Here is an 18,333-nt window from a genome sequence, read left to right on the forward strand (position 1 = left end):
AGCCGGCGTTATATAGTTTCGGCCGCCGAAGTGATCGAGTTAGCTGGTAAAGCTGCTCGCGACGATAAGAAAACCCGCATTCAGAACAGAACACATTCGGTTCGGTAGACATCAAGACAACAGGAAGTTGCAGCGAGTGGCGAGTCTTTATACAAACTGCTTTGGTGGCAAATCCAGAACAAGGCGGCATCGAGGGCGTTCGAAATGATTTTTTTCAAAACCACGAGTACTAAGTTTTCTAAATTGGAACCATTCCATAAAACAAGGCGCTTTTCAGGGCCATTAAACCTTCCAAAAAAGAGTTTAGGAAATACAGTTCAATGCTTTCTAAAACATTATCCAAAATAATAATAAAACACAAATTGATTTTGTCATAATTTGTTTGCCAGGATCTGATGAGTATGTGAATTTGGCAGTTGTTCTGAGCTTATTGATAGTTGGGGACTTTCCTGATTATTCAATTTTCACCAATTCTTAAATTGTTTCCAGATTGAAAGTACAGTAATTTACAATTAGTTCGACATTTAGCTAATTCGACGGACCTGTAATGCGACATATTTAGTTGGACAGTTTTGTAAACATAGAGTTCGGGGTCCAAATTATGACCCCACATTGAAAGTCGACACTGTACCACTGTCATCACAAATGTTCAATTACAGGTTAAAATTACCTCCAATCCGACACTGAGTGGTGGTAATGCGACGTGCCATTGAATGTAATTTACTGTAAAATATGTCACAAGCTGGATGGGAAGAAATTTTCCAACTGTGAAAGCTGTGGCGAGTGGCAAATGCAATCGCTAAACAGGAAGATTTAGCCGAACAAGATGGGGATATCGAGTGACAACAAAACAATAAACTCTTTAGATTGAAGATAATTTTGTGATCCTGAAAAGGACCCTTTTTAGCCTGCATGTGAATCCAACGAGCGAACAAATCGTAATGAATGTATTTTTTTGCCATCGCTTCCTTTTAACGCTGATTCGTTCGTCTCGTTGAACTCGCCCCTCTGGCTGAGTCTACCGATTTGTCTCACTCGAACCGTGCAAGTGTGCAGTTCCCCGTAGGTGTATCCGCCAATTGCTCAGCAAGGGTAGCTAGGCCGAGCGCGTTAGTACCAGTGCCACAGTCCACCTAGCCGGCATTATATAGTTTCGGCCGCCGAAGTGATCGAGTTAGCTGGTAAAGCTGCTCGCGACGATAAGAAAAACCACATTCAGAACAGAACACATCAAGACAACAACAGGCAGTTGCAGCGAGTGGCGAGTGGCAAACGAAATCGCAAAACGGCATCAGGTAGCAGAAGAAAAAAGTTTGTTCTTTATACAAACTGCTTTGGTGGCAAATCCAGAACAACGAGTACAAAGTTTTCTAAATTGGAACCATTCCATAAAACAAGGCACTTTTCAGGGCCATTAAACCTTCCAAAAAATACAGTTCAATGCTTTCTAAAACAATATCCAAAATAATAATAAAACACAAATTGATTTTTTCATAATTTGTTTGCCAGGATATGATGAGTATGTGAATTTGCTAAACAGGAAGGTTTAACCGAACAAGATGGGAATATCGAGTGATAACAAAAACACAACACCAAAGGTTCTTTTCAGAACCATCAACATATTCATAAAGAGTAAACAGTAAACTAATCCATTTTTCAGGTAGATAGGTAGGTATTCACGTAGGAGAAGAAAATAAAACAATATATTTAAAATATATATTTAACAAAAGCTGTCCCCTTTGTATAGTCCTACGTCACTCCGGTTATGTCCCCGACATTACCCACCCGTCTTTTCTAGGAAGCATAGACCAGCAAAACCAAAGCTTCAACTTTTGGGTAAACCGATTACTCATGCTATGTCATTCAAGTATCTTGGGGTTTGGTTCGACTCCAAATGTACTTGGGGGTCCCATATTAGGTATCTGAGTAAAAAATGTCAACAAAGAATAAACTTTCTCCGTATAATTACCGGCACCTGGTGGGGAGCCCATCCCGAAGATCTTATAATGTTGTATCGATCAACTATTCTCTCAGTGATGGAGTATGGCAGTTTCTGTTTTCAATCAGCTGCCAAAACACACTTAATTAAACTCGTGCGAATTCAGTATCTTTGTCTCCGTATTGCGTTGGGATGTATACCCTCAACGCATACCATGAGCCTCGAGGTTTTGGCAGGCGTACTCCCACTAAAAGATCGCTTCAATTTATTATCTCTTCGGTTCCTCATCCGGTGTAAGGTTATGAACCCATTGGTGATCGGAAATTTTGAGCAGCTGATCGAGCTAAATTCTCACTCTGGATTCATGAGCCCATATCATGAATTCATCTCCATGCAGGTTGATCCTTCTTCGTATATTCCCAACCGTGTTTGTTCTCCTGACTACATCAATTCCTCTGTACATTTTGATCTGTCCATGAAGCAAGATATCCATGAATATTCAGATTATCAACGATCGAGGATCGCTCCAACGATCTTCGATGCAAAGTATGGGGGTATCAATTGTGATAAAATGTACTTTACTGATGGGTCTACTATAAACGAGTTCACAGGATTTGGAGTGTTCAACAAAATTTTCAGCACCTCCCATAGTCTTCAGTTTCCTTGCTCAGTGTATATTGCTGAATTGGCAGCGATACACTTAGCGCTGGACAGCGTCGCCTCACGACCTGTTGAACACTATTACATTGTAACGGATAGTCTTAGCTCTGTCGAAGCTATCCGTTCAGTGAGGCCGGAAAAGCACTCGCCGTACTTCCTTGAGAGAATACGAGAAATTTTGAGTGCTTTATCCAGACGCTGTTATGTCATTACCTTTGTGTGGGTTCCTTCTCATTGCTCAATTCCGGGTAATGAGAGGGCTGACTCATTAGCAAAGATAGGTGCGATTGAAGGCGATATTTATCAGCGTCAAATCGCCTTCAATGAATTTTACTCTTTAGTCCGTAAAAATACCATCGCTAACTGGCAACGCAAATGGAACGAAGGTGAATTGGGCCGGTGGCTTCACTCGATTATCCCTAAGGTTAGCCTCAAACCATGGTTCAAAAGTCTGGACTTGAGTCGGGACTTTATTCGCACCTTCTCCCGACTCATGTCCAATCACTGTTCGTTAGACGCGCTACTCTTTCGTTTCAATCTGGCCGGCAGCAATATCTGCGTTTGTGGCCGAGGTTACCACGACATCGAACACGTTGTTTGGTCATGTGAGGTGTATCTTGTTGCCAGATCGAATTTAGAGAACTCCCTTCGGGCTAGAGGAAGGCAGCCCAATGTGCCGGTGAGAGATGTGTTGACTCGGTTAGACCTTGATTACATGTCCCAAATATATGTTTTCCTTAAATCTATCGATGTTCGTGTGTGGTTATCCTTATATCCTTATACCCTCCATTTCTTCCTTTGTGAGTAATTGGTCCGCTTGCTATAAACAGTAGAATGAAATGTAAATTCACAATAGATGTACGAATAGATTTAAGAATTGAGTGTGTGTGATTATCAACATTGTAATAATTTCCTTATACCCCATCCTTTTCCTGAGAAAAATATGTCACCCTTCTAATCTCGAGTCCACCGCGAGTAATCGGTTTCCCACATTACTAACCATAGATTTAAGAAAATTGTTCATATATATAGTTTTAAAAATATATTTAAGATTTCGGCTCATTTAAACTTATGTAACTGAGCCTGTAAAAATAAACGAATTTATAAAAAAAAATGGATCGATTTATGGTAAGCCGACAAAACGGCCGATTATTTCCGCAAAGGGGTCTGTGAATTGCCAGAAAGATGGGAAAAAGTTGTGACCAGTGATGGGCAATACTTTGAATATTACATTTGTAACCATTTTTGCAGAATAAAGCATTAATTTTTGAAAAAAAATGAGAAACTTACCGGTGCTCTTATTAGTTCAGACATTCAAGAATATACCCTATAAAGGACTTTTTGGAATTCTTATTATTTACCGAGTTATAGCCATTTCAGTGATACGGTATCTTATCTAGTGCGGCCATGAATATTAACTTCAAATATGTTTTTCTCGAAACTAGTATTTTTTTAAACTGGCGTACTAAACCGATGTCGAATTTAATGAATACAATCCGCGTGCATCTCTCTATCGCGCGGACCTATAACAAAATCATATTATTTGAAAAACAAATTATAGGACGTTGTGTTCAAGACACGACCGCATTGTTGACGTAGAACTACGCTGTGGTTTAATTCATGTCGCTTGTTTATAACTGCGGATATTATTTTATAATGCTAAGAAAATTTTGAAATAACCATTCTGTCAGTTTGATCACCCTGATTTTTTTTTAATTGTAGAATCATTTGACGATAATTGTCAATAATAGATAGAGATAAGCGCAGCTGTCATCCTTAGTGCACAAAGGTTTTCTACTGGCAAGCAAAACCCAATCACATACAACATTTTAGAACGACATTTACTTTCTTGGTGACTAAATAATCGAAATAAACTATCTGTTAATCTCTACAACCTCGGAAAGAGTAGCACTGCTTCATAATGATCAAGATTAGCGCGAATGCAATTCTAGTTGAAAGCAGTTTTGCGACTGGCAGGCGAGCCCAAATAAATTAATAATTTAATATAACTTATTGAATAACTTGGTATTACCCAAATAATTTTTTGGTGCACAACTTTAACACCTGCTTCACCATAGCGTCAGTTCAATGCATTGATGACAGAAAACAAATAAATTTTAGATGCTTGGAAAAAGGCTGAATATTTGCCTCAGCAGAGATTCATTACCAATACCCTAGTGTAAGTATTTTCCTCCCGTTATATCCCCTCCTTGTTTATATTTATCATTACGACTGCATAATTTGCAACACCAAACAATCATCAATCATAGCATACAAAAATTAGACACCCAGTTGCATCGTCACAGGGCCAATGCACACGGGAGCAGATACAAATGGGGTTTTAGCGTAGCGAAGATGCACTATTTTTACGTACGGGTCATGAAGCACGCATTAACGCTTACGAATATCCATATACGATGGCATGAAGCAACTAAATATACATACACTTATCTCCTTATCTCTTTACGCTCTTCTCAACAGAAGCTCTTTCTGTTAATATTGCCAGTCTAGATTAGCTTAACTGTCATCCTTTATGGAGAGAGTTTTCCTACCGTCATGCGAAACCAAATCACTGACAAAATTCCAGAACATTTGTTTTCTTGGTGAGCTGACGATAGCCTAGCTTGATGATTCTCCACACAATTGTGTAGCTCAGAATCATAGTGCAATGGCGTCAGTTTGGTGCAATGATTGTAATGCCAGAGACATCAACGAGTGAGTAATTTGGTCGCGTCCACAGCTCAATTCGAAACGAAGACATGTGATGATGCAAAACAAGGAAGGACAAGCGATATTCATTGCTTTGAATACAGAACGATACCGAAAGTTTGCCTTCCTTCCTCGCCGTCCAGCTCGCCCAGCAACGATGTTGTTCAGTCGATTTCCTCACGACGAATGAAAATTTGCCTCAGTGGGATCCACTGTTTATACTCTAGGCAAATATTCCCCTTCGTTCTTCTTCTTTTCCTTTGTTCACGGAGACTTTATATCTTACGATTTCCCCTTCTTTTCTCGTCGATAAGTTGCCCGTTATTGACAGCTCTGTTCGGGAAAGCACACAAATGGACAGAACAAATTTATGGGAAAATGAAAACGCTTATAGTTTTCATGAATTTTAACCATGGGATTGTAATGTATAGCATATCAAACAAATCTTAAGGAATTTTCGATTCGTTTGGTATGTAAATCGCCATAATCCGTTTGCGGCAAAAATAGTTATTAACGTTAACTTTATTTCATAAAAACGTGACCTGTTTTCTGATTTAGCACCCTTAATGAAAGACGTTTTTGACAAAATTGCGGCCGTTTATGCTGCTTAAAATTTTTTCCCGTTTTTTTTTACGCCGAACTACATGTTTTTGACTTGCCCGATGCGATAGCGGCATCTTTACTGATTCAGAATCTATTCGATTCTTTTGTTTCAGATAACCAAAAGGACTAGAATCGTGTACGCCATGGCACGCTTGGTTTTTTTGAACCGTCTCACTTCATCAGCTTGTAACTATTCTAATTATGGATATTTTTTGTCAATTTTTGGGCCGTATTACATAAAGCGAATCGAGGATTCGATACAATCACTATCACACTTAGCAAAATCTCGTATTTTTGTAAATAGAGATAATCTCGTACCGAGCTTGAATTTCATGTGTTGCGATTGCATATATTTAGGCGTTTCTGAAGTGTTTCTCAAAGGAAAATATCAGGGACGCAAACCAAAACAAAATAATTCTCTGAAAATATGCAACAAGCAAACCAAACAACTCGAAAAAGTATGACAGTTGCACCGATAGCTATCACTCACTCTATTCTATCGACTTGCTCGATATCCATAATAAATAAATGGATATCGAGCAAGCAAGAGCTAACAAGCAAAATTCTCATTCAATCGAGCCCCGAGGGTGCTACGAACTCCGAAATAAGTTGGCGCGAAATTCGTTGCGCATACATTTTTTGTGTAGGTACACCAATGAATAAACAACATCTTCCTACCTGCAAGCAAATCATTGACCTTGTTTTGCATCGTGAATGTGTCACGGCACATTCTGTTGATTTGACATATGTGTTCTTCCGTCTGTTTCGCAAAGCTTATTTGAAAAACGGTGAAAAAGTGAAAATCAGGCAAATTATATTTTATATGTACTATTCATATGTTCGATTTACAGCAAAGGCCTCATGCAAGACAATATGGCAGGATTAGAACAATACGAAAGGTGATTTCCGCTTCACATGAAAAGTTGCTTGCATACTTCAATGTTGTCTTCGAACAGGTATCTGGAGGATGAAGATCAGTTAGATAATATCCCTAGATTTAATCCAACCTTCAAATCGGCGATCGAGACAACACACTATCAATTCATTAATTCTGAGCGAGATTTGACGCTTCCGCTGCAAAAACATAAAAATGTGCAGCCGATTTACGAAAGTCCGGAAGATGGTATTTTCAGGCCAGTTTGAAGAAGATAAACACTAGTAATCATTCTTATTGTTGTAGAGGTGTCACTTCGAAAATACCTTGGAGCCAGTGTCAATCTAATCAGTTTGATCACAGAGAATTTACTATGTCATCCGTTTCTCGTACTCCGCCGGCAATGCCAGGTGCATCATAACTCTAGGAAGTATCATATTGTCCCTATAACATTGATTCCTGTTATCGTTCATCTGCATCAACGACAAGGCGTAACCACGTTGTGGAAAGGAATCGGTAGTATCCTTATGGTGCGGGGAATGACACTGGCTGTAGAAGATGTTATTTCCAAATTCACTCCATGGCCAAAGTAAGTAGCGACTTGTAGAAATATTTCATTGGTTTCTTGCCTCCAAAAATGTATGTTTTGTGATATTCACAGGGAAGTAAATTCAAAAACCACCCTTAAGCAATTCGGACAACACCTGTTACTAAAATGGTGAGTTATAATTTCTGTTAGTGATAACATAACATTTTATTGAGATCTTTACATAATAGTATCTTATAGTTGCATCACCTTAGCTTATAATTGTACATTTCTTTACAGCATAAGCTTAGCCACAATAGTACCCTTTTATTCTGCGTCTTTGGTAGAAACAGTGCAGAGCGATATTGCAAGCGAAAAGCCGGGTATTTTCGATGTGTTCCGCGAAGGCACGAGTCGGTTGCTTTCGTGGAGCGTGCCACAGAAAGGTAGAATGCTGCCAATATGGGCCCTTGTGGGTCCTAGCATATCGCTTGGAATATCAAAATACATCTGCCAGTAAGTGACTGATTGTTTGGTTGAATACTATTATACTAAAATCGTGGTTTTTTAGACTTTTCGTGAGAGGAATCTCCACCCGTATTATGTGTCGAAGGGTAACCTTCTACGATGAGAAACAAGGTGCTCGTTCACGTGACTTCACCACTCAAAGCCAAGTGATTGAGGTTTACTCAACTATGATATCCTTAATGACGACGGAGATCATTTTTTATCCTTTCGAAACAATCCTTCACCGCATACAGCTGCAAGGCACTCGTACCATTATCGATAATCTAGATTCTGGATATTCGGTGGTGCCGATTTTGACTAGCTACGAGGGTGTCATCGATTGCTATCGTCAGACCGTTGCAGCTGAAGGAGTACCGGGTTTATATAAGGGATTCGGCGCAATGCTGCTTCAGTTCGCGGCTCATGTCGCTGTGATAAAATTAGGCAAGTGGATCATTACACAGATTTCGGAGGTAATGTCTAACAAACCGCCCGCGAAGGTAGCAGAATTCTATAATCTGGATGCGAAAAATTCGGGAGGATCAGTGAGCATGTCGAGGAGCATAAGTGGTATAAGCTCACTGAGTGACGAATTATCCTAGCTTCCTGTTTGACTCTTGATCGTAGAATGAAAAACTCACGTTTCTATTACATTTAATTGTTTTTATTACAATATCACCTGTGATATAGGAGTTCCACTAAATTTCAGTAGGCGCAAATAATTCCCAATGCTTTCAAATTTTCCCGTTTCTAATGTAGGACAAATATTTGCGACATCAAAGCAAACTCAAAACTAGTTCAACTAGAACCCAAATCCATATTATTTATTCGACAAAACTAAACAATAACTGTACTTTAATTATTCGAAAATATCCCTTCAATTGGTGTAAAATAATTGCTCTATGCCCAGTTATTATTCTACGGAAATGGATCATATTATCATATAAATGTGGTTAAGACGGGAGGAGGAGAGTTTTGGTGAAATTGGAGAGATGCCTGCATCATCGTCGGAGAGAACGATGTCCGCGAAGCCTCGCGATACCTGATGAACTGGGCAGCACCGGGCCCCGATGGTGTTCAGAACTTCTGGCACAAAAGGCTGACCGCCGCACATCAAAAGATAGCTGAAAGCTTCAACGAGGTGCTACGTGACCCACACAACCTCCATTAATTCGCCACCCGTGGCGTCCTCTTCCTCTTCCAGAAAGACAGCAACACATTGAACCCATCAAAGTACAGACCGATAACGTGCTTATCGAGTCTGTACAAGATATTAAGCAGCATCATAACCGCCAAAATTTTTGCTCACTGCGAACAGAAAGGATGCAAGAAAAATACGCATGGCTACAAAGACCAGGCCATCATCGAAGCAGCCATAGTCGGCCAGGCGGTATATAACTAGCGGAACCTAGGCATGGCCGATATCGATTACAGGAAGGTTTATGACTCTATACCTCACTCGTTTCTCGTCCGGGTGTTGGAGCTCTACAAAATTGATCCCGTCGTCGTTAGGTTCCTGCAGCATGCGATGAGGCAGTGGAGTATGTCTCTGCACCTCAGTGATGGGGAAAATGTGTTGCAGTCTAGAACGCTGCAGATAAAGAGGGAGATATTCCAAGGCAACTCTTTCAGCCCGCTTTGGTTTTGTCTGGCACTGATCCCCCTCAGTAGGACGCTCAATAGAAACGGTCATGGCTATAACATAAGGTATGGCGACGGCGCCCACAAAGAAGTGACCCATACCTTTTACTAGACGATCTCAAGGTCTACGCTGATTCACGTCAGCGTCTAGGTGTAGCTATCCGGGTTGTCGAGGATATAAGCAGGGACATCTGCATGGAGTTCGGCCTCAACAAGTGCCGTTGTGTCCATCTGCTGAAAGGACAACTCACCGAATCCGGAGGCTACGAGGTCTGTGACAACGAGTTTATAGAAGACATGGTTCGTGGCGAATCCTACAAATATCTTGAATTCCGACAGCTCATCGTGATTCGCCACTCCGACATCAAGACGGAGCTACGAGAAAAGTTTCTGAGTTGAGTGAACTGTGTCTTAAGGACTTTCCTCAACGCGGGGAACAAGGTATCCGCGGTTCCCCTGCTGACCATCAGTTTTGGTGTAGTCAAGTGGATCAAGTAGATTTAGATAGGAAGATGAGGAATGTACCATCCTCAATCGGCACTGGAATGAATGTCACCACCACGCAAAGAAGGGGAACTTGGGACTTGGAATCGTCGACATAGCTGCACTGTATGTTGCCCAGGTACGACAACTGCGCGAGTACTTCGCAGAACGCGCTAATCAAAATGTACTATACCGAGCTGTCTGCGCCGCTGACAGAGGATACAGCGCTCGGCACTTGGCGCAAGCGGAGTACCAACTCAACTGCAATCTGCAGACAGGGAAAGAGAAGATTGCAACTTGGAAGCAGAGGGCGCCCACCTCCATCAACTGGATCGGCCAAACGTCGACAAGGCCGCATCTAATATGTGGCTAACGCGTGGTGAACTCTCTTCAGTAGTAGAAGTCGACATGATAGCCATCCAAGACAGGTGCCGACGAGAAACTGCAGGCGGAACGTCTGGTATCAAGACGTTGATGACATTTGCCGGATGTGCCATCAACCCGGAGAAAACATAGAGCACATTATGGAAGGCTGCCTCGTTATGTCCAACGCGGCCTACACCGAGCGCCACAACAACGTGGCCCGCATTGTCCATCGACAACTGGCGCTCTAATGTGGTCTATTGGAAGACAACGTACCCAACTACCGGTACCTGCCTGCACCTGTCCTGGAAAATGACCGTTTCAAGCTATACTGGGATCGCACTGTTCTGACTGACCTCTCGATCCACCACAACCGTCCAGAAAGTTGCTGAACACCGAGAAGGAATTGACCGGCATCCAAAAGTCGGCCATCCTTAGCACTTGCGCGATTGTCCGACAATTACTAGGTCAGGACTGAAACAGCACGAGCATACAGATACGTACATTCCACAAAGCTTAGTCCCCCTTCGGCATTCAGAAGCCCAGAGGTAGGTAAATATCCTGGCTAGATTCGCCTAGTTAGGAAGTGAGATAAGTCTACAAAAAAAAACTATGGATGGGTTATACCTATGATATAACCGCAAGGTCGACGTAGGACTGTCGTTAGCTTAGTAATTATTTGTTGTTTTTTTTTAAATAGCAATAATGGCACTTCGAATGTTCCTCATTGGGTACGATATCGCCGCTGCGCAAAGCTATTGATTAAACTAGTGAATGAATGAAACAATTTACGACTTCAATTGCAAACAAATCCCAATTTAGGTCAATTCATTCAATATGGCAGTGGTTATCGCAGCAAATAGTTATCAACATTTTGCCTAATCATCAAACGGTATGCGTAGAAGTTCAGTGAGCTGGCGACATGAAGGGACATGCAGTCTTGAATAACCAAGCTGAAGCATTGCATTTGTACCCGCTTTTGTAGACCGTGTTAGCAAAACGCATTCCGGAGTGTAAAAATGCATGGGATTATAAAAAGTACTGCCGAGATCTGGAATGCCGATCTTCCCAACTTATTGGTTTCGGAATCTGTGTTGGGGAAACATTCCGATTTGTAAAAACGCAAACGAGTACAGAAGTACCCGCTGCTTGTATCTATTTTGCAATGCCAATTTCCCTTGGCTCCATGGTTTAGATGTCTGTGTTAAAGAAACATTCCGATTTGCAGAAACGCAAACAAGTACAAAAGTATCCGCTGCTTATATCTATTTTACAATGCCGATTTCCTATGGCTCCATGGTTTTGAGGTCTGTGTTAGGAAAACATTCCAATTTGCAAAAGCGCAAACGAGTACAAAAGTACCAACAGCTTGCATCTATTTTGCAATGCCGATTCCCCCAGGCTCCATGGTTCTAAAGTCTGTGATTTGCAGAAACGCAAACGAGTACAAAAGTACCCGCTGCTTGTATTTATTTTGCAATGCCGATTTCCCCTGGCTCCATGGTTTTGAAGTCTGTGTTAGGGAAACATCCATTAATTCTTGCGATGGTACCTCAATCGCTGTTCAATTATAACTGAGTGGATTTCCGAGCGGCGCTCCCTTATATACCGATTGGTAATTTCAATAACCTGTTTTGAAAGCAATTTTAAGACTACTGAAACAAGTTTTTGTACCAAAAAGTAACAAGTATATAACGCGTAGACATTTTATCTTTCGACTGAAGTGTTTATCATACCATTTCGTTCAGTTGTTTAGGAGCTATTTACGCTCAAAATCTCGGTCTCCAGCGTAACGCTTTCGTTTTCGAAACTTTGATTTTACACCCCGGTATAGAAATGAAAGACGTAGTCCTACGTCAAATTAGTTTTCTTCAAACAAGGGAAGAGTAATTCAAAAACTTTTATTGTTTGTCAGCTTACGATTATTGTTTTGAATCATGCTCTTCAAAAACAAGGTTATCTGAAGAAATACTGTTTCCACATGTTTCTCATCGAGGACCTGGTCATGGGTCGTTTACACCGATCAGATAATTATCAGACTGGTCGATTCTATGTAGTCCGAAGTCGGATTTTCCAGATTTGTGGCATTCGGCATTCCTATCCCAACCAACATAAATTGAGCGTAGGCAGCATAGAAAGGGCCCAATCTGTCAATTTATTCGAGCTGTGAAGTTTCTTAAGTTTGAAATCCGACTACACGATTATCTGTAGCACATCCAATGCAGTTCAATGGATACCATTCATCCAGGTTAATTTCAGCTGCCTTCATAATGTCCACGGAACCTTGATACCTCTAGCGAAAGCTCTCTTTCCAAAACTTCGTCGTAGAAATTTGTAACTGAGAAATTCGCCTTTTTAGGTCGCTGTCAGATCCTGACATGTGTCCAGCTTGAATTGCTTAAAATATTTGGGCTACTTCATTAGGCGATTTTGACCGCCTTTGAAAACCCTAATGAATACGATCAATTCACTCCAACATTCCCACCTTATTTTTCTCCTCCGTTGTTATCCTGGGTCGTGAGTTTCTCTCGACTCTCGCAACCAGAACTTAGAGAACTATACACGCTACAGATTCACAATCGAATCTGTGCGCTTTGCGTAAGGTACTTTTATATAGCAGCTCTCTGAAAGATTGCATAGCACCGATGATTTCACGTCATCAACGCACTTTTTCGGTGCACCAGACCGTATATAATGTATTAACGTTTGCATTACAAAAAATAGACAAGAATTGCCGATTTTCACGGGTTTACCTTCACACGTACTATCTCACCCTGGATGGCAACGGCTGGTAGGGCATTTCATATTTCACTTCCCCCACGAAGGAAGTGAGCTCTTCTTTAGCTCCGGGCTGGCCGTGAACGGAGAAATTTATAGTATGAAGTACCTGCCGGAAGTTGCGTCGTTCATCAAGAAATATCATAAGGACGAAGACGCGGTGTTCTGGCCAGATCTGGCGTCGCCCACTATTCAAAGCGATCGTTAGAGGATATGAAGCGGCTGAATATTGATGTGGTACCCAAGTCGACGAAAACGCCCAACGTACAGCTGCGTCCCATCGAGAATTTCTGGGCAAACCTGAAGCGTAAGATCTACTCCAACAATTTTATCGCGAAAACTGAGAAGGAATTGATAAATAAAACGAAGAAAGGAACTAAAAAACTTGCCTACACGCATGTTTTCGTCCGCCATGGCGAATGTTCCGATTAACTGCCGCAAGGCCGCTCGCAAGGACGTAGAATTTTTTTTGCAAGAAAGCTTCCATGAGAAATTTATCAAACTCAATTATCTGCCTTAGTTTTTTGACGTAGGACTACGTCTTACATTAAGGGTGCCAAATCAGAAAACTTGTCACGTTTACATGAAATATAGTTAACGTTAATAACTATTTTTGCTGCGTATGGATTTTGGCGATTTACATACCAATCGAATCGGAAATTTTCTAAGATTTGTTTTTTATACTATATATTACGATCCCATAATCTGTATATGATGATGATGATGATGATGATGGTCCCGCCTCCTTCCCCTACAGAGGTTTGAGCAAGACGCGTTATCTAAAAGATAATTTATTTATTTTTTCAACATTGAAATCAGTTTAGCAAACATGAAAAACGAACTGATTGTATTTACAGATATAAGTTCAAAAAATTGCAATGTCCAAAAAAGCCAATACACAGTCATGTCCGCCACAGAGCCGATACGGTCCCGACGAGGCCCTTGCAGCCAAGTGGTCCACCAGAGCACAAGTCCAACCGCCAGCCTTGTTTTAGATTGACTGTGAATACCCTCATTCAGAGAAATCGAGAAAATTTCCTTTACGAAAAATTCCTAGACCGGCACTTAAAAAAACTTTCAATTTAATATCCTTTATATCTGTGTCTCGCGCGCTACGCTCAAATTTTTGTAGACTACTTTTATTTTTTTTTAAACTAATACAACTATAAGAACGACAAAATAAAAATAAAAATAGTCCATCATCACCAAGATCATGACAGACATAATAGAGATCAATACAAATTTAAAAAAAGATAATTAAAAAAAAATTAAATAATCTACATAATATAATCCGTTCAAAAAAAAACTTCGTCAGATTCATTGAAAATATTGAAAACAAACTGCAAAAAAATTGTCCACATTAAATTATACGTTCGTATAAAACTTCGTCAGTAAAAATCTTCGTCATAAAAATAAACAAAAACTCGTTCAGCTGTTAAGAGAACACAGCTTTTACATGTGAAATACAGTGCCTCTTAAATTCTGTAAGTGTTGTTGCGCATTTAATATGTCTTGGCATTGAGTTGAACACATTTATTCCTTTGAACTACAACGATTTTTTTGAAGCACATGACAAGAAATTAGGTGTTCTTATTTCATTCGCGTTTCTAGTGTTATAACTATGAAAGTCACTTCCTCTTTCAACTCGATCACACAAATATCGAGGCAGCAAACCGTTAATTACTTTAAAAATGAACACCATAGTTAAATAAACAACTCTTTGCTTCACGGATAACCATTGCAGAGCGTCCAACATTAAAGATGAGGAAGTGAATCTGTTACATTTTAGTATCAACCGCATTATTTTGTTTTTCAAGCGCTGTAATCTCGATATTTGTGTGTCATTGGCTAAAAATAAAATGGAAGAGCAAAAGTCTAAATGAGGAGAGATGATTGATTTGTATAGCTGTATTTTGCTGCAAATAGTTAAATCGTTTTTCAATCGACATAAGATTCCATACTTCTTGGCAATTTTCTTGATGACATTGTCAATGTAAGTGTTGAACTTGAGTTTGTCATCAATAATCACGCCAAGATATTTAATGTCCCGAACTCGATCAATAGTCTCATTATCAATAACGATGGAGACGTTTTCATTTAAACGATTTCGCGAGATTACCATATATTTAGTTTTACTTATGTTCAATTTCAATTGCTTATACTTCAACCATCTACTTAAAGAATGTAAATCTCCATTCAAATGTAAAACGACCTGATCTAAATCATTAGCTGCAATGAATAACACAGTATCATCTGCAAAAAGATTGATATTACAAAATCGTAAAACTCTTCGCATGTCATTGATATACATTATAAATAAAAGGGGCCCTAATACACTTCCCTGAGGTACTCCAAGATTATTCTCTAGGGGATTCGAAATTGTATCATTAAAAATAGTCCGTTGTGTTCTGTCATTTAAATAGCTTTCGAACCATTTATATGCAGTACTCGTAAATCCAAAGCGCTTAATCGTGTTCAACAACAAGGGCCTAGAAATTGTTTCGAAAGCGCGTTTTAGATCCAAAAAAACAGCAATGATATTCTCTTTGCACTCTAGTTTCTCTTTCCATTTTTCTAATACCAAGTTCAATGCGGTTTCACAGGAATGACCTTCCCGATATCCCGATTGTTCTGGTATTAGCAAAGCATTGCAATTTAAATATTCCAGCAGCTGGCCTTTAATGACTACTTCTAACATTTTCTCTAGCGTGTGCAACATATTGATGGGACGAAACTCTTCGGCTTTAATCGTTCCAGCAACCTTTTGAATTGGAACTATTAAAGATTCCTTCCACACCTTAGGCACATGCCTAAGGTTAGCAAAGATTTATTAATAAGGTCCAGCAAGATGTGATCGATGACATGAAAGCAATCTTGAATAACTCTAGCATTGACATTATCCACTCCAGCCGTTTTTCCTAAAGAAAAGCAAATAGTTCTAAGTTCATTTAATGTAATTGGGTGAAAACTTTCAAATCTACAACTACTGTTAACCGGCTGTTTTATTTCATCAGGTTCATCAACCAATTCAATGGAATGATGGATCAATGAAACACTATTGACAAAATAATCGTTAAACTTAGATGCTATAGCCTGTTCAGACTGTTCAAGTGTGCCATTAAAAGTTATGGACCGCGGTTTGCTATTACTAGGTTTTAATAAAGATTTCAAAATTTTCCATAACTCCTTGCTGTTGCTTTGATGCAGATCAATCTTCCTCTGAATATATTCACAACGAGTTTTCTTAATCGATTGAGAATATATATTGCGCGCGTTTGTGTACATATTCCAATGATTTCCATCATTTGTTCTACGAAATTTCTTGTACCATCTGTCTCTCTCACGTTTAAGGCGTAAAAGATCCAAATTGTACCAGCTGTTCGAGTGTTTCATAGGAACAAATTTTTGCGTAACAAGCCGATTTGTACACTCTTTCAAGGTATTAGTTAGAACAGCTAATGATTCATCTAAATTACCGACCTCGAATGGAAAATCCAGGCTTCTCACTACGAGATTCGAAACAGCATGCTTCGAATATTTCCTCCAGCACTTCAATTTCACAACATCTTCGTTTACCACGAGATTATCTACAATATTGATAATTAAAGTCTCATGATCGGTTATTTTCAAATTGGTATCCGTGACTGTGTAAATCGTATCAAAATTGGAATAAACATGATCAATTAAAGTTTTACTGTACCTGGAAATGCGCGTAAATTCATGTACTGTTTGTTTCAAATTGAGGAAATCGGATACACGCTTCAAATGGTTCGAATTGTAGTCATCACGCCAATTAATATTGAAATCACCAGCTAATATATTCAATTTGCTAGAGTCAAGGAACATTTCAAGCCAGTTTTCTAAAATTTCAACAAAACGCAAGTCGCTGGGACTATGATACAAAACACCAAAATTACCCATCTTCATGCCATGTTCAACTGTAATGCCCAAGAACCAGTTACCATCAACAACTTCGTTGAGGCGAAGATTGAATTGAACTGATTCTCTGACATAAATAGCAATACCGCCAGTGTGCCTAGAATGTGATAAACACGCAGCAACATTATACCCCGGAATACTATACTGATCAAATGATTCTATTTCAACAATGTGTGTTTCAGACAAAAGGACTAGAAATGGACGCTTTTCCTCAACAATCTGACTTAACGCTACGTAGTTTGTTGACAGTCCCGCAATATTCAAATACAAAATATAATATTGGTTCACAATTCTTCTGGAACCTGGTTGCTATTTATTGAAATGCAAGCTGCTTTTTTTCAAATCAAATATGGTATATGGATATGGTTTAGATTGATGAAAATTGGAAGCATTCCCATTTCCCCATACATTTGTTCTGTACATTTGTGTGCTTTTCCTAATAGAGCTGTCAATAACGGGCAACTTATGCTGCCGCTAAAATAGAAACAACGAAGGGGGATAGCGAAAAGAGAATATTTGCGAAGTAAACTTCACCCCTTGCATAGTAAGTTAGTTGTCGCTAGCGTATAGGTATTGCATCTCTGATAAAAATTTTCAGAATCTTTATGTGCCCAAAACAACAAAGGCCGCTTATTCTGCTTGTTTTGAGTTTTATGTTTCCCCTCGAGCTGTGAACGCTAGCGAATATTTCACATTTCATTTATCGCTGCAACTGTGTGCATCTGTTAGACGCGTTTTTGATACTTGTTGAATGGCGATGCACGGAAGGTGCCTCTCGTTAAATACTAACTGCAATATTGATATAAAGAAACAAATTGCGACATATGACCAATTAGTGTATTGTTCTCGCAATGGCAAGAAAGAATCGTTGCCTCTCAAATTTATTCTACAAAACCACGCAAGACTTTAAACCTTTTTAGGGTCCCCGAAACTTTTTACTAAAAAGTTATTTATGAAATTTCGATGTATTCGCGAATAATATCCGCAAATAATAAACCAACAAATTAATAAAAAAAAAGAGTGCGTAGTCCTACGTCCTAAACGGTCGTGTCTCGGATACAACCCCTCGAATTTTTATCACTATCCGAAAAAAATCCATTTTTTCAGCCGGGTGCTATGATTGATGATAGGATTTTTAGCAAAATCTCAAGCAGAACTGTCAGTGGGATACCCATTTCATGTGAAAGCTAAGGGGAAATGTCAGTGGGATACTCGATATGTTGGCTCCTGTCAGTTCAATAGGGGTTCTCTAAAGACGTCACCGAGGTGCATTTTTTAGTGCGAACGTTAGTGCATGTTTGTGCATATTTT

At 39.7% G+C, this 18,333-nt stretch overlaps 1 protein-coding gene across 2 annotated transcripts; it reads left to right on the plus strand.

Annotated features, from left to right (window-relative positions):
* Window positions 1-6,628: 6,628 nt before the first annotated feature.
* On the plus strand, window positions 6,629-8,471 carry LOC129776848 (mitochondrial outer membrane protein SLC25A46). Of its 2 annotated transcripts, none has more exons than XM_055782735.1 (7): window positions 6,629-6,699; window positions 6,763-6,810; window positions 6,868-7,034; window positions 7,092-7,374; window positions 7,447-7,503; window positions 7,612-7,827; window positions 7,883-8,471. In XM_055782735.1, the coding sequence occupies exons 2-7, from the start codon at window positions 6,773-6,775 to the stop codon at window positions 8,418-8,420; spliced, it is 1,299 nt and encodes a 432-aa protein (XP_055638710.1). In that variant the 5' UTR covers window positions 6,629-6,699; window positions 6,763-6,772; the 3' UTR covers window positions 8,421-8,471. The 2 variants fall into 2 exon arrangements, with proteins under 2 accessions (XP_055638710.1, XP_055638711.1); XM_055782736.1 differs by having other exon boundaries at window positions 6,644-6,707.
* Window positions 8,472-18,333: the final 9,862 nt, after the last annotated feature.

This window comes from Toxorhynchites rutilus, chromosome 3 (assembly GCF_029784135.1).
Source record: "Toxorhynchites rutilus septentrionalis strain SRP chromosome 3, ASM2978413v1, whole genome shotgun sequence".
Classification (NCBI taxonomy): Eukaryota; Metazoa; Arthropoda; class Insecta; order Diptera; family Culicidae; genus Toxorhynchites; species Toxorhynchites rutilus.